A 17,069-nucleotide genomic window follows, 5' to 3' on the forward strand; every position below is an offset into this window, starting at 1 on the left:
GAATATTCTAGTTACTTTTTTGTTTTGATCTCCAGCATAGTGATTTATGATCACAGATTATACTCTGCACAATTTCAATGCACTGGAATCTGTTGAGACTTGCTTTATAGCCTAATATATGACAAATTTTGTAAATATTCATGTGTGCTCAAAAAAAAGTGTATTCAGTAATTGTTGGGTGTAGTGTTTGCGCATTCCATATGTCAATATGGTCAAGTTTTAATTTCAGTTAATTTATTTTTAATTTCTAGATGTATTTGATTATTTTCAAATATCCTATATTACTTTTATATCTCCAATACCCTGACCAAATGTCAAACTTGATTTATACCTCTTGAACTTAATAGGCATAATGATTTTACAGTTTGTGTTTGAAAATTTGTGTAGTTACTGTGTTTTTGTTTCTGCTTTATGTAGTTTCGTTGCTTCTTGGTCATGGCATCTTATTTCCTCACACGCCTGGCTATATTTAATCGTATGGTGTTTACTGGATTGAAACAATTTTAGAAGTAATTGGAGGCCTAGGATGCTATTACATTCCCATAGAGAGGATTTTAATTTCCTTCTGCTAGGCATATGGGAGCATTACCAGTCCTATACCAATTTAATCCAATTTTTGGTTTTCTTTGGATGGTTAGTGGTTAAGTTCTGCGCGCTCCACTTCGGCAGCCTGCGTTTGCCCGTTCGGATCATGGGCGTGGACTACACTACTCATCAAGCCATGCTGTGGCGGCAACTCACGTACAGAATAGAGGAAGACTGGCAACAGATATTAGCTCAGGGCCAATCTTCCTCACCAACAAAAAAAAAGAATGTTTACATTTGTATTATGATGATTTTTTATAGTTAATGCAAAACTTCACTGTAAGTCACGCAATGGGAGGAATTTTCTCTAACTTTTTCAACAAATGGCTATTTTAATTCAAATATCTTTCATTGTGTTAGCTGGGTTACATAGAGAACCTCATAATAATGTTAGTGAGAGCATGGATATGAATATCTACTTGGCTGTTTAAACTCCACCTGTTTGAAATCAAGTAGTATATTCCACACAAACAATTCTATCACATCATTGATTTTCTCTTTATTTCCATATTAGCAAAGTTTATGAGGCATTGTGAGTCTATCTTTTCTTCTGTGAAACTGTTATAACTTTCTGTCTTATGTAATCACCCCAACTTCTCATCTTTACATTCAAGACATCCCATGCTTGAATATTTTACATATCTACCACGAGCTTCCTTTTCCCTGACACAAATCTAGCCTCCAGCTTCACTGCCTTCTCAACATTCCCCAGAACATATTATATTCTTCTCAGGGTAATTCTATTCCTTCTTCTTGCAAAGCTTTTCTTCTTCTCTCTATATTAAGAAAAAAATGAATATCTGTTCTTAAAGAACTACATTATTATTTTCTTCCTCTATTTATAGAGATTTTACTGTCTATTGCAGTCCGAATAAACTTACCTTATTTTCAACCCCAAAGTTAAATAACAATTGCACTGTCATTTGATGCTGTCTAGTATTTATTTAAATTGTCCTAAGTGTATATCTTGTCTTGCAGTGAGACTGTATGCTTTTCAAGGAAACAAGCTTGTCAGATATTTTTGTAAACCTTATATGGTGCTATATACATAACAAACCCTTCATGAGAATTCACTTAAGCAGAGAAAAGTATAAGATGATGAGAATCAACAGAATTACTAATAATTTAAACTAAATAATAGCAAAAGGGCCTATAAAAATGATATACATTGATATAATTACCTTGACTCAAAATTAATGACAGCTACAATAATTTCTCCTTATTTTGATGTTGGAAATCTTAATGTATTAAAGTAACTGTTTCACTGATGTCTTTCATTGCCAAAATATAAAGATAACTCCTGTGAGAGTTCCCAAATACTCTCTACATTTATACGAATTCAGACTACTTTAGAATTATATTTCATCACTAAGTACATACTGTAGTTGTAGTTGTTTTTGTGGAGGAAGTTGGCTGTGTTGTGGTCCAAGGAAACACATGAATTATGACTGTTGTAGTGGCTGACAGCTGACTAGCTTTATTCCCACCTAATTCATCAGTAACTGCAAGAAGTAGCTGGAAAGTCATAGGGTCCAGAATCCCTTGAAATACATCATACTGGAAAATCTGAGTGGTAGCCAGAGAAGGAGGATCAACACCTAGTCTCGAAAGTGCGAATTGATTATTTGTATTTCCTGAGAATGATGAAGTAATAAAACTACATTATGTATTATGTTATTTCTATTGTGTAGTATAAGATCTTATTTAAAAACAGGTTTCATGATAATATGTTTCCAGCAATTATAAAATAATTCACATGGGTATCTTGTAAAATAGCATAGAAGTGACATTTGAAATCACGTCTTACCTCCCACAATAGCTCAGCTGTTCCTGTGGAGAATCTTTTTCTGAATAGCTGAGCTGAATAAAAGGAATCCTAATAGGGGCCAGCCCCATGGATAAGCGGTTAAGTGTGCACAATCTGCTACCAGCTGCCCGGGTTCAGATCCCGGGCGCGCACCAACGCACCGCTTGTCCAGCCACGCTGAGGCGGCGTCCCACATACAGCAACTAGAAGGATGTGCAACTATGACATACAACTATCTACTGGGGCTTTGGAGAGAAAAAGAAAAAAAGGAGGAGGATTAGCAATAGATGTTAGCTCAGGGCCGGTCTTCCTCAGCAAAGAGGATTGGCATGGATGTTAGCTCAGGGCTAATCTTCCTCAAAAAAAGAGAAAAAAGGAATCCTAATAGTGGAATTAATGTGAGTTTCCAAATGTGGTGGATTGCATACAGGAGGCTCATCATTTATATTCTGTAACATGAGAATATTATCTATTTTAGATCATATCTTAAACATCATTCCATATCTAATCAATTATTTGTTTAATTTTTATTACTCATTATTTTCACTTTCATAATATTGCTCAAGTACACTTTTATAATTCATTTTAATTATTTTACATTTGAAGAATATATTTTAGTGTTTCATCATAGAAACTTTGTTGTTTGGGGTTATCCAGCAGTATAATCCCTATTCTATTTTTAATTCTATAAATGAGGAATTAATTTTTAATAAATGTCTATTTCCTATGTTATATTGGTAGGACAGGTACTCACAACATTTATGTGATTATTGAATCTTAGAATTAGGTTGGAAACTAAATGTTACTTACTCTAATCTCTTCCTTTGATCCAGAAGATATATGTCATCAAGTCTCCTCTTGAACAATTCCTCAGAAGGGGTTCTCACTACCTAAAAGGAAGCGTATTTCACTAACGGACAGCTTTACTTTTTAGAAATATTCATTTTTATTGATCTCAAGTATTTTTTGCCTGAAAATTCAACCTATTCCTAGTTTTTGTCCTGAAGAAACTCAAAATTTAGCAAGACATGACTTACATTTCAAACATGGGAAAGTCTATCAATTAGATTAAAAGTGGAACTATATTATCTCTGGGAATGTTCCAATTCTAAGATTCTTTGACTCTGTAATCTAGGCTAAAAAGTGTGAGATAAGCTACTTCCCACTATCCCCCTTCTCCTTCTCATCTGTAACAGACATTGCTAATCTGTTCACTCTCCTGAAGAATACAAACATAAGCACAGAGATATTTTCAAAGTAGCACTCAATGAAGACACTACCAATTTCTCTGAATGGAACATGAAATGAAAGCAATTTATGTCCTTGATTTAGGAAAATGAAGTGCTTAATTCCACTTATGCTTTCCTTCCTTTCCTTAGTAATATTTCTTAAACATCCTTGGGCTTCTTCACTTTGAAAAATCAGTTCCTTAGAAGCCACCTGAGAGTGCAGAGCAAATTCCACTATCATTTTTTTCTCTCCTGTGCAATGCGGCTTGGTTTGTTGGATTGCCCACTGGAGTCCATAAAGAGGTACTTACTAACATTTAAGCCTGGTTTCATTAATTAAGTACTGATTCCTTTACAATTAAAGCCTTGATAACCATATTTCACTAAAAATGAATCATCATTAGTCTCCCTCTTTCGCTACAAACACAGTCCAAAAAAGAGAAAGATAGTATCTATTCTTTCACAATTTCTTATAGCTACTTTAGTAATAATAAATAATGATAACTACAACTACTTATTGAATGCATCATATGTGCTCGACTCTAATTGACTGACGTTAATATATATTCAACAACCCTTTGAAAAATGTAGTATTGTTATCCTAAAATGGGAAGTGAAAAGAGATAGAATAGCTCAGACAGCTATAAAATGCATAGGGACCAGAATTCAAAAACATATCTCCAGAGCCCAAGCCTTTGACCTGCGTGCTATACTGTCTCTCTAATACTGTTTTCTACTTAACAATAATCAGAGTTTACAAATTTTGAAACTAGCCTACTCTGTATGTGTTCTCAAAAAAAGTCCCTTCTGTTCTTTAAAAGATATTCTGAATGGTGTTAATTCATTGAAAGAAGACATTTCTTCATCCTTTAAATGATGGCTCAGTTTATTTGCACACTTAAAGCAAAGTTCTAGAACTAAAAACTATGGCTTGTGTGTTTCATAAATTCTTCATATTTGAACTAAAATTTTTAATAAAATTCCAAATAGATTTCCCTTGCTAATCAAATATTATTTTTTTAATTAGCCAAACATATTCTAAACTGAAACATTGATTACAAAACACAATACATTTATTTATTTATTTATTTGTGAGGAAGATTGGCCCTGGGCTAACATCTGTGCCCATCTTCCGCTACTTTATATGGGACGCTGCCACAGCATGGCTTGACAAGCGGTGCGTCAGTGCGCGACCAGGATCCAAACTTGCGAGCCGGGGCCACTGAAGCGGAGTGCACGCACTTAACCGCTGCACCACCAGGCCGGCCCTTAAAACACAATACATTTAAAATACAAATATGTGTCTATATTTTTCTATGAAGATGAAAGTCATTGCCCAGAACTCAACCTAAATTTTCATTTTTTTTTTCCATTTTAGTAGAAAGGAAAAATATGTACAGATATATTTGGAGAAAGCACCTATAAAAAAACAGATTTAGAAAAGCTACTGCGGGGAGGGAAGTCAAGATGGCAGCATAGGCAGACGCTGAACTCACCTCCTCCCGCGGACACAGCCAATTTACAACTACTCGTGGAAAAATTACCCCTGAGACAGAACTAAAAACTGGATAAGAGGAACTCCTGCAACAACGGACAATCCTAATTGAGGTGGAAGAGGCAGAGACTCCCTTCTGGAGAGAAAAAACGCTGCCTTCACAAGCCGCCAGCTTCACGGCCACCCGGGAGCAGCTCACAGGTACGCAGCCCTCCCTGGAGGCGCGGGGCCCTGAGCCGGGGAGCGCCCCTGCTGGGGGCATTTTGTGGACCCAGCGCAATCGAGGCGAGTGGCATAATATCTGACTTTGCCTGCTACTAAAACATCGGGGAGCACCCACAGAAAAGCTGGTTCACAAAGAAATTAAAACTGGCTCTTAAAGGGCCCACGGACAAACTCACCCGTTTCAGAAAGCATCCTAAAATCACCAGAAAGAAAGGTGCACAGTGCTTTGGTGAAAAGAGACTCACCTGAAGGCCCTGGGTGCATCTCCGTGAGGGGTGAGACCTCTCCAGGGACTGGGACATTGGCGGCAGCCATTGTTGTGGCCTGGTGTGGGCATGCTAACACAGACGCCATTGGAGTTCTCCCTGGGGCCTGCTAGCCCAGGGTCTGCCCCACCCACTAGAGCACCGATTTAATCCAGCTCAGCCAGGGTGGGCAGCCCACCCTAGAGACTGGCCCCACCCAACAACAAGCCCTCAGGCAACTTGTGGGCCTGCATAGATTGGTGACTGAATTCTCTGCTGCCTGGCAACTGAGCCTACTTCAGCAGGGCAGGACATGCACAAGGAGTGGGTGGAGAGTGTGGGGCGGTGGTGGAGTGTGTGGGGCTCCCGCCATGGAGAGACTGGGTCGGCTTCGGGAGGTCGGGACTTGCACACGGGGCAGGACTGTGTTGACTGTGTATGTGGACCTGTGGGCGGCAGGGCTTGTCAGCTGCAGAAGACTTGTGCTTCTCAAATACCCACATAGGGGGTTTGGCCCACCTTCCAAAGCCTGAAACAATTGAGTGCTCCTGTGCCGGAGGCCAGCCCCACCCAGCTGCAATCCTCAGAGAGCTGACAAGAGACCTAAAGGCTGGAGGCTTATAGTAATTGTAAGGCCCTGAGCCTAACAACCTGCCACGTTGGGGGCCTACTCACTTAAAAGAAATACTGCAACACAAATGTGGTATTAGAACTTGCAGCCAACTGTGCTGGGGCTCCCCACACCTGATAAAGAGACTGAAGGGCCCGCAACAACTACAAGCAGCTGAGCATTACAATAGCTGGCCAGGAGCATAACTCGGCCTCCCTGGGTGCCTACAGGGCACCTACAGGGCGCCACAACAGAAGGACACATATAGCCCACATAGGGGTCACCCCTGGAACATTGAAAACTGAGGAGAGCACAGCGCAGGCCTCCTAAGCCATCACTTACATAAGGTCACCTATCCAAGAGCAGGAGACGTAGCTGACCTACCTAATACGTTGACACAAACACAGGGAAAGAAGCAAAATGAGGAGGCAAAGGAATACATTCCAACTAAGGGAACAGGACAAAACCCCAGAAAAGGAACTAAGTGAAGCAGAAATGAGCAACCTACCTGATGGAGAGTTCAAGCAAAGAGTGTTAAGGATGCTCACTGATCTGGGGAGAAGAATAGATGAACTCAGTGAGAATGTCAACAAAGAAATGGAAGATTTTATATCTTCCAAGAACCAATCAGAAATGAAGAATACAATACTGGAAATGAAAAATTCACTAGAGGGACTCAAAAGCAGAGTAGAGGATACAGAAGAATGGATCTGTGAGCTGGATGAAAGACTAGAAGAAATTACCCAAGTTGAACAGGTAAAAGAGAAAAGAATTAAAAAGAGTGAGGACAGTCTAAGGGACCTCTGGGACAACACCAAGTGCACTAACATCCGTGTTATAGGTGTCCCAGAAGGAGAAGAGCGAGACAAAGATGCAGAGAATCTATTTCAAGAAATAATAGATGAAAACTGCCCTAACCTAAGGAAGGAAACAGACATCCAGGTACAGGAAGCACAGAAAGCCCCAAACAAGATAAACCCAAAGAGGCTCACACCAAGACACATCATAATCAAAATGTCCAGAATTAAAGATAAAAGCCGCAAGAGAAAGTCAAGTTACATACAAAGGAAACCGCATAAGGCTATCAGCTGACTTCTCAGCAGAAACCTTACAGGCAAGAAGAGAGTGGCACGATATATTTAAAGTGCTCAAAGGAAAAAACTTACAGCCAAGAATACTCTACCCAGCAAGGTTATCATTCAAAGTGGTAGGAGAGATCAAAAATTTCCCAGACAAGCAAAAATTAAAGGAGATCGTTAACGAGAAACCAGTGCTACAAGAAATGTTAAAGGGACTGATTTAAGGGGAAAAGAGAAGACCACAAATAGGAAAATGTATCTATTTCCATGTTAAGAACGTAATAGATACAAATGCACAAAAAAGAGGTTAGATATGATATCAAAAACATAAAAGGAGGGAGGACGGGAGTTAAAGAGTAGAGCTTTCAGACTGAGGTCAAACTAAAGAGACCATCAATTCTGTATAGAAGAAGAAAGGAACAGAGAAGGACTACTAAAACACTGAGAAAAAAAAAGTTAAAACATGGCAGTAAGTACATACTTATCAATAGCTACTTTAAACGTCAATGGACTAAATGCTCCAATTAAAAGGCATAGGGTGGCTGAATGGATAAAACAACAAGACCCATATATATGCTCCACACAAGAGACACACTTCAGACCTAAAGACACTCACAAACTGAAAGTGAAGGGATGGAAAAAGATACTCCACGCAAATGGCAATGAAAAGAAAGCTGGGGTAGCAGTACTCATATCAGACAAAATAGACTTTAAAACAAAAACTGTAAAAAGAGACAAAGAAGGGCATTACTTAATGATCAAGGGAACAATCCAACAAGAGGATATAACACTTGTAAATATCTACGCGCCCAATGTAGGTGAACCTAAATATATAAAGCAATTATTAACAGACATAAAAACAGAAATAGACAGTAACACAATAATAGTAGGGGACTTTAACACTCCACTTACACCAACGGATAGATCATCCAAACAGAAGATCAATAAGGAACATTGGCCTTAAATGACACACTAGAACAGATGGACCTAGTAGATATATACAGAGCACTCCATCCAAAAATCGAAGAATACACGTTCTTTTCAAATGCACATGGAACATTCTCCAGGATTGATCACATATTAGGCCACAAAACAAGTTTCCATAAGTTTAAGAAGATTGAAATAATACCAAGCATCTTTTCTGACCACAATGGTATGAAACTGGAAATCAAATATAGGAAGAAAATCAGAAAAGCCACAAATACGTGGAGATTAAACAAAATGCTACTGAACAATGACTGGGTCAATGAAGAAATCAAAGAAGAAACCAAAAAATACCTGGAGACAAATGAAAATGAAAATACTACATGCCAGAATTTATGGGATACAGCAAAAGCGATTCTAAGAGGGAAGTTTATAGCAATACAGGCCTATCTCAACAAACAAGAAAAATCTCAAATAAACAATCTAACAATGCACCTAAAGGAACTTGAAAAAGAAGAAGAAACAAAGGCCAAAATCAGTAGAAGAAGGGAAATCATAAAAATCAGAGCAGAAATAAATGAAATAGAGACCAAAAACAATAGAAAAAATTTATAAAACCAAGAGCTGGTTCTTTGAAAAGATCAACAAAATTGACAAATCTTTAGCTAGACTCACCAAGAAAAAAAGAGAGAAGGCACAAATAAGCAAAATCAGAAATGAAAGAGGAGAAATTACAACAGACACCTCAGAAATACAAAAGATTGTAAGAGAATACTATGAAAAGCTATATGCCAACCAATTCGACAATCTGGAAGAAATGGGTAAATTCTTAGAATCATACAACCTTCCAAAACTGGATCAAGAAGAAGTAGAGAATTTGAATAGACCAATCACCAGTAAGGAGATCGAAACAGTAATCAAAAACGTCCCCAAAAATAAAAGTCCAGGACCAGACGGCTTCCCTGGTGAATTCTACCAAACATTCAAAGAAAACTTAACACCTATCCTTCTCAAACTCTTCCAAAAAATTGAGGAGGGGGGGAAGCTCCCTAACTCATTCTATGAAGCCAACATTATCCTGATACCAAAACCAGACAAGGACAACACAAAAAAAGAAAACTACAGGCCAACATCACTGATGAATATCGATGCAAAAATCCTCAACAAAACACTAGCAAATTGCATACAACAATACGTTAAAAAGATTATACACCATGATCAAGAGGGATTTATTCCAGGTATGCAGGGACGGTTTAACATTCACAAATCAATCAACGTGATACACCACATTAATAAAATGAAGAATAAAAATCACATGATCATCTCAATAGATGCAGAGAAAGCAGTTGACAAGATACAGCATCCATTTATGATAAAAACTCTGAATAAAATGGGTATAGAAGGAAAGTACCTCAACATAATAAAGACCATATATGACAAACCCACAGCTAATATCATCCTCAATGGTGAAAAACTAAAAGCTATCCCTCTAAGAACAGGAACCAGACAAGGATGCCCACTGTCACCACTCCTATTTAACATAGTACTGGAAGTCCTAGCCAGAGCAATCAGGCAAGAGAAAGAAATAAATGGGATCCAAATTGGAAAGGAAGAAGTGAAACTGTCACTATTTGCAGATGACATGATTTTATATATAGAAAACCCTAAAGAATCCACCAGAAAACTTTTAGAAGTAATAAACGAATATGGTAAAGTGGCAGGATACAAAATCAACATACAAAAATCACTTGCGTTTCTATACACTAACAATGAAGTAGCAGAAAGAGAAATTAAGAATACCATCCCATTTACAACTGCAACAAGAAGAATAAAATACCTAGGAATAAACTTAACCAAAGAGGTGAAATATCTGTACACCGAAAACTATAAAACATTGCTGAAAGAAATTGAAGAAGACACAAAGAAATGGAAAGATATCCCGTGCTCCTGGATTGGAAGAATTAAGATAGTTAAGATGTCCATATTTCCTAAAGCAATCTATAGATTCAATGCAATCCCTATCAAAGTTCCAACAGCATTTTTCACAGAAATAGAACAAAGAATCCTAAAATTTATATTGAACAACAAAGACCCCGAATAGCTAAAGGAATCCAGAGAAAAAAGAACAAAGCTGGAGGTATCACACTCCCTGATTTCAAAATATACTACAAAGCTATAGTAACCAAAACAGCATGGTACTGGCACAAAAACAGACACACAGATCAATGAAATAGAATCAAAGGCCCAGAAATAAACCCACACATCTATGGACAGCTAATCTTTGACAAAGGAGCCAAGAACATACAATGGAGAAAAGAAAGTCTCTTCAACAAATGGTGTTGGGAAAACTGGACAGACACAGGCAACAAAATGAAAGTAGACCCTTACCTTACACGATAAACAAAAATTAACTCCAAATGCACTAAAGAGTTGAATGTAAGACCTGAAACTATGAAACTTCTAGAAGAAAACATAGGCAGTACGCTCTTCAACATTGGTCTTAGCAACATATTTTCAAACACCGTGTCTGACAGGGCAAGAGAAACAATAGAAAAAATAAACAAACAGGACTACATCAAACTAAAAAGCTTCTGCTCAGCAAAGGAAACCATCAACAAAATGAAAAGACAACCTAACAATTGGGAGAAGATATTTGCAAACCATACATCTGATAAGGGCTTAATCTCCAAAATATATAAAGAACTCATGCATCTCAACAACAAAAAAACTACCAACCCAATTAAAAAATGGGCAAAAGACCTGAACAGACATTTCTCCAAAGAAGATATACAGATGGCCAACAGACACATGAAAAGATGTTCAAAATCATTAACTATCAGGGAAATGCAAATCAAAACCACAATGAGATATCACCTCACGCCCCTCAGAATGGCTATAATTAACAAGACAGGAAACAACATATTTTGGAGAGGATGTGGAGAGAAGGGAACTCTCATACACTGCTGGTGGGAGTGCAAACTGGTGCAGCCACTATGGAAAACAGTATGGAGATTCCTCAAAAAATCAAGGATAGAACTACCATATGATCCAGCTATTCCACTGCTGGGTATTTATCCAAAGAACTTGAAAACACCAATGTGTAAAGATACATGCACCCCTGTGTTCATTGCAGCGTTATTCACAATAGCCAAGACTTGGAAGCAACCTAAGTGCCCATCAAGGGACGAATGGATAAAGAAGATCTGGTATATAAACACAATGGAATACTACTCAGCCATAAGAAACGATGAAATCCAGCCATTTGTGACAACATGGATGGACATTGAGGGTATAATGCAAAGTGAAATAAGTCAGAGGGAGAAGGTCAAGTACCGTATGATTTCCTTCATTAAGTAGTAGATAATAACAACAATAAACAAACACATAGAGATAGAGATTGGATTGGTGGTTACCAGAGGGGAAGGGGGGAGGGAAGAGGGCGAAAGGGATAATTTGGCACATGTGTGTGGTGATGGGTTGTAATTAGTATTTGGGTGGTGAACGTGATGTAATCTATGCAGAAATAGAAGTATAATGATGTACACCTGAAATTTAAACAATGTTATAAACCAATGTTACTGCAATAAACAAAAAATTAAAAAAAAAAAAAGCTACTGGAGGCACAAACAGAAAAATATTGCAGAAATGGATAATCAATACATATAGTAAGATGTAGCTATAAATTATGTCAAAAATATTTTTTCATCATTATCTGTATTATCATATGTTCTTACATTCTGATTTTTCCCTGGAGTATACTCAATGATTTCACAAAAACTTCTTTTCTTTTGGTTACGGAGAATATCATATTAATACTCAGATACACTGAACTCCACTCGGTAGCATCCAGTACTAACATACTCAGTAATACTGTTATTCAAATTTCATATTATCCTTAAGATCCATACTAAGAAGATAATATTCCTTCCATGTAATGAGTGCTGACTAACCTAACATGGAGTAAGCAGAGAGAGTCCTTCAGGGAACCAGATCATCTGGACCAAGTGGTCTATGCAGCTCTCTTCCTTCGGAGAGTGAGACTGCTCAGTTATGCTATAAGATGTGTATTATGTGCAGTCAAGTTGGCCCTGACTTCTGGCAATCCTATGAATCACCATGAGTGAATGAATGATGTCCACAACGTCCTCTCCTCAACAGCCCTATTCAGCTTCTGTAGACTCATGCCTATGTCTTCCTTTATGGAGTCAATCCATCTCATATTTGGTTTTTCTCTTTTCCTGCTCCCTTCTACTTTTCCTAGCATTATTGTCTTTTCCAAAGAGTCCTGCCTTCTCACGATGTGCCCAAAGTAAGAAGCCTCAGTTTTACCATTTTTGCCTCCAGTGATAGTTCAAGCTTAATTTCCTCCAGGACCCACTTGTTCATCCTTTTGGCAGTTCAGGGAATCCATAGAGCTCTCCTCCAACATCATATTTCAAATGAATCATTTTTTTCCTGTCAGCCTTCTTCTCTGTCCAGCTTTGGCACCTGTACATAGTAATTGGGCATACGAGGGTGTCTCTATTAGTCTCTAATGACACTTCCTTACACTTGATGATCTTTCCTAATTCTTTCATTCCTACTTCTTCAATGAAAGACTCAGAAGGGTAGCAATGCTGTAGATACTTTGATGTAAACTACAGAGATACATCATATATATATATATATACACGCACACACACACACATATATACATCTTTAGCAATATATAGCTAAACATACACACACACACACACACACACACACACATATGCGTATCTATATCCAGTGGCTCAGACCCTGTGATTGCAGAATAGCCAAGATGGTTAAGACACTCAAAACTGGATGTTGGCAGAGTTCTTCACCTCTACAACTCTGCGCAATGTGCTCTTTTCACAGAAAATTCCTATTCCACCACTTATTTGCTTATTGGACTCATCCATTCCTTGACCTTTTTGCTCTATCCACAAGTTACTCGTTTGTGAAATAAAACAGATGTACGGAACTACAAATACTATTGATTTGAATATGCAGTAGCTCTTTCTCAAAGATTATATAGGAAAATATATTATTTAACTTTAAAGTATCTCACTCTAAAATGGCATAAAATAAGACTTAGGACCCCTGAAGGCTTTAGTATGGATGTTCTAGCAAAGTACTATCGCTGCAGGGGTAGTGTGAATTTATGAAGAGACAGCAAGAATTGTTTGATTATTTAAAAAAAAAAACAAACCTCTATGGTTATAAGAACAAGAACCAAATGGTAAGGGGATGAGTTAATTAATTGAGGAGAAACTATTCACGAATTTTCTTGTAAAGTATGTTACCTTTAAAAATTAATACATCTCATAACTTTGAGGAATTAACAAAACCTAAAGAGAGTAAAAGCATTACTGAGAAGGATAGAAGATAAGGACAAACAATTCTCAGATAGAAACCATCTAAAAGCTTTCAAAAAATCTTTCTATGAGCATCTGTGGCTTTTATATACTAGTGGCTTCCAAGTTCATCTCTTGACCTTATTTTCTAGAGCTGCAATTTTCAACAATCTTTTTGACATCTCCACTATGTTTTTGAACTTGAAGAACCTGTTGAAAAGAGGAATTCTTCCTCCTTCAATATTGTTATGACCAGCCTTTAAGCTAGTTCTTAACATTGAACAAAGAAGATTCTGCCAAGCTTGAATCATCAGCTCCTATTTCTGGGGTGTTGTTTCTGGGCATTTAATATATTACGCTAGTGTTGCATGTCAGAATTAATTTTGGCAAAAGACCATCATTATCCTGACTAACTGAATCTCCAATGACAGGATAATGTAGCACATTCACTTCTCTAAGTGTTCCCAATTAAAATATTAGAAGTGTAACTATTGGATTATGGAAATTTGCTCAATACGAAGTTTATAAGACAGAGAAAAACTAAGTTTTAGCTGTTTATACATTTCAAAAACTTAGAATTATTAAACTTTTAGAATGCTAGTAGATGAACAAGAATCTCTTTTCACTAAGAAAAAATGGTAGGTAATGCTTCATTTTTATCTTGCAACACAAAAATGTAAATAATAAAGCATGCTAACATAATTCATAACACTATTGCTCATACTCTAGAATTTTATTACATATATTTATTAACTAAATTTCAATAACCAAACCTAACTTAGGCAATTTATTTGGGAAATGCTTTCAAACCTGTTCCCAATTAAAGACAAATTAAGTTAAGATTATCTTTAAGTAATACAGAAAAGCCATTTTCAATTTCTCGCTTGTTAGTGAAGAAACCAAAGCTATCTATGTGTTTTGTTTCTTAATCAAGAAATTATTATTCCCAATATAAAAATTATAATTCATAATAATATTTATTATTATTTTCACTTGATGTGCTAGAGATAGGATAGATTTCCTTTAAGTGTAAAAGGTATATCAATTATTAAATACAAATAGATAAACTTGAACCATTTGGGCAGCTACAAACCATTTTCTTAATATAAATTAGAGTTAAATGAAAAATCTCAAATGGAAACTTAAGTTAAGCAAATTTTCTAATAGTAATGTGCTATGCTAACATAGGTACTATATACTGATTCTTATTATCCAAAACAGAGTAATACTTATAAAATAATGAAACTAAGAACTTAGTCTGCAAGGGGAAATTAAGATCTTAGGTATCTGTAGGCAGGGCATTCTCTCACAGAAATGTTTAGAGAGGGTGTGAGTCTGTAATACCTAAAGAATTTAAAATGATAGCCAGTTATTCCCATGGGTATTCATGGAATTCATGGAGAGACAAATGGGATTATATATTATCCAAAGTGTTTTAAAAATCTCACAAATTGACGAAATAAATAATGATAATATTCAGAAAATGGCAAAGGCCTTTTGAATATAACATTCTACAAATTATATCACATGCAAGTTTGTGACAAATTCTTCACATTTTCATTTGAGTCCCTACACATTTACATAACTAAAAAGAAAAACAATGGAATTCTGAATTTACCAAATGGGGCAAAGCAATTTGTAAATTTTCCAATTCACAAAATGATCAATTCTAGTGACAAATCACCCTGTACTTCATATTATTTTAATTATATTTTACACAAAACTTCTCAAGAACAAACCCATCTTCAAAAGGTAAGGAGATTTATACCTTATAAACATTACAAACACAATTATTTTTATATTTATGCATTACTTATTTGAGATAAATGATTCTTTAAATTTTTGGCTAATATAAATTAGTCTGCTTTTATTCTTGTTGAAATTATTCCTTAAACTACCAACTTCTGTCATCTACAGTGATATAATAGTTAGGTTTTTTCTTTTTTTTTTTTTGGTGAGGAAGTTGGCCCTGAGCTAACATCTGTTGCCAATCTTCCTCTTTTTGCTTGAGGAAGATTGTCGCTGAGCTAACGTCTGTGCCAGTCTTCCTCTATTTTGTCTGTGGGACGCTGCCACAGCTTGGCTTGATGAGTGACGTGTATGTCTGTGTCTGGGATCCGAACCTGCGAACCCCGGTCCACTGAAGTAGAGCACATGAACGTAACCACTACACCACCAGGCCAGCTTCCTAATATTTTAGTTTTAAATAGAACATTAATAATCAAAATTAGTGTATAACATAGTGCCTAAACTCAAAGAGCTTATTTCTATTTGATAAGATAGAACTGGGAAACATGAAACAATTAGAGGAAAACTATGTACTAAAACATGTTATTGTTAAAATTCAGAAGACATAATGATAATAGTTGGAAACACTTTATAGAAGAGGTAGGGAGGCAATACTGTTCAGAAGTTTATACTACAACCTCATAGAAATATTTGTGGCTTGTTGGCATTTTGAATGCAACGTATGATTATACAAAAAATTCTCTACAAAATTAAGATTTGATTATAAATTTTATTAAAAATAAATGTGTATGCAGTTATCAGTTAATGGAAACTCAAATTATTTTATTGACTTTACAGGTTAGAAGGAACTTAGAGATTACCTATGTCAGAAGTCATTAAGCAGTCTACACAGAAAAATCCTTGTGGGTGTTTAGAATGTAACTACTCAAACCCCTCTAACCACTCACGTTTTCTTCTCCTCCACTAAATTTGTACATCTGGTACTAAAGACTTATCATTTCAAAAAACAAGGGGCCGGCCCTGTGGCCTAGTGGATAAGTTCGGCATGCTCCACTTCATCGGCCTGGGTTTGGTTCCCAGGTGTGGACCTACACCACTCACCAGCAGCCATGCTGTGGTGCTGACCCACATACAAAATAAAGGAAGATTGGCACAGATGTTAGCTCAGGGCAAATCTTCCTCAAGCAAAAAGAGGAAGATTGGCAGCAGATGTTAGCTCAGGGTGAATCTTCCTCAGCAAAAAAAAAAAAAAAAAAAGTTCAAGTCAATATATTAAACACCCAAAGGGAGATTTTATATATATATAAAAATGCTAATAAAAAAAACTTTGAAACTCTAATTCTGTATTTTAAAGACATATGACAGTTGAGTAGAGGTGATGCTTTTGTGAAAAGGCAGGATAGGGGCCTTCTCTTGTTTCTCAAACAAGCAGAGACAATACTACACTTATACCTATAGGTGAGGATAGCTAGAATCACTGGAAAAGAGCATAAATCAATATCTGGAAAGGAAGGAGACACCAGAAGCCATATGAAGTATAGTGTTGTACAACAGATCAAACCACCTAACTCCCAAGCTCTAAAACTGGATAAAAATAGTGTGATTTATTTGTTTATTTGTTTAATGTAGCATGCTCTCCACTAAATGAAAAATTAAAATTTAAATATAATTGCCGTATTGTTTGTATGTAATTGTAGATATAATCAATCATATAAGATTACCATTAAATAAAATCCCATTTATATACTTTTTAAATATTGTTCT

The 17,069-nt window shown here is 36.5% G+C and overlaps 1 protein-coding gene across 5 annotated transcripts in view; it reads right to left on the reverse strand.

The window, feature by feature from the left end:
- LOC147918165 (uncharacterized) overlaps nucleotides 1-5,766 on the reverse strand; it is a 66,835-nt gene extending 61,069 nt beyond the window's left edge. For 3 of the 5 annotated variants that reach the window (XM_087444847.1, XM_087444872.1, XM_087444751.1), the window contains exons 1-2: nucleotides 5,587-5,766; nucleotides 3,203-3,278 (exon numbers count right to left, since the gene is read on the reverse strand). In XM_087444847.1, coding sequence (XP_087300973.1) covers nucleotides 3,203-3,278; nucleotides 5,587-5,695 — 185 coding nt within the window. In that variant the 5' untranslated portion in view covers nucleotides 5,696-5,766. Of the gene's footprint in view, nucleotides 1-3,202; nucleotides 3,283-5,586 lie in introns of all 5 variants that reach the window. The other 2 variants (XM_087444806.1, XR_015555523.1) reach the window with 2 other exon arrangements.
- Between the last annotated feature and the right edge of the window lie 11,303 nt (nucleotides 5,767-17,069).

The sequence above is a fragment of the Ceratotherium simum genome, chromosome 1, assembly GCF_057802395.1.
Source record: "Ceratotherium simum simum isolate JZ-2026a chromosome 1, ASM5780239v1, whole genome shotgun sequence".
In the NCBI taxonomy this organism is placed as follows: domain Eukaryota; kingdom Metazoa; phylum Chordata; class Mammalia; order Perissodactyla; family Rhinocerotidae; genus Ceratotherium; species Ceratotherium simum.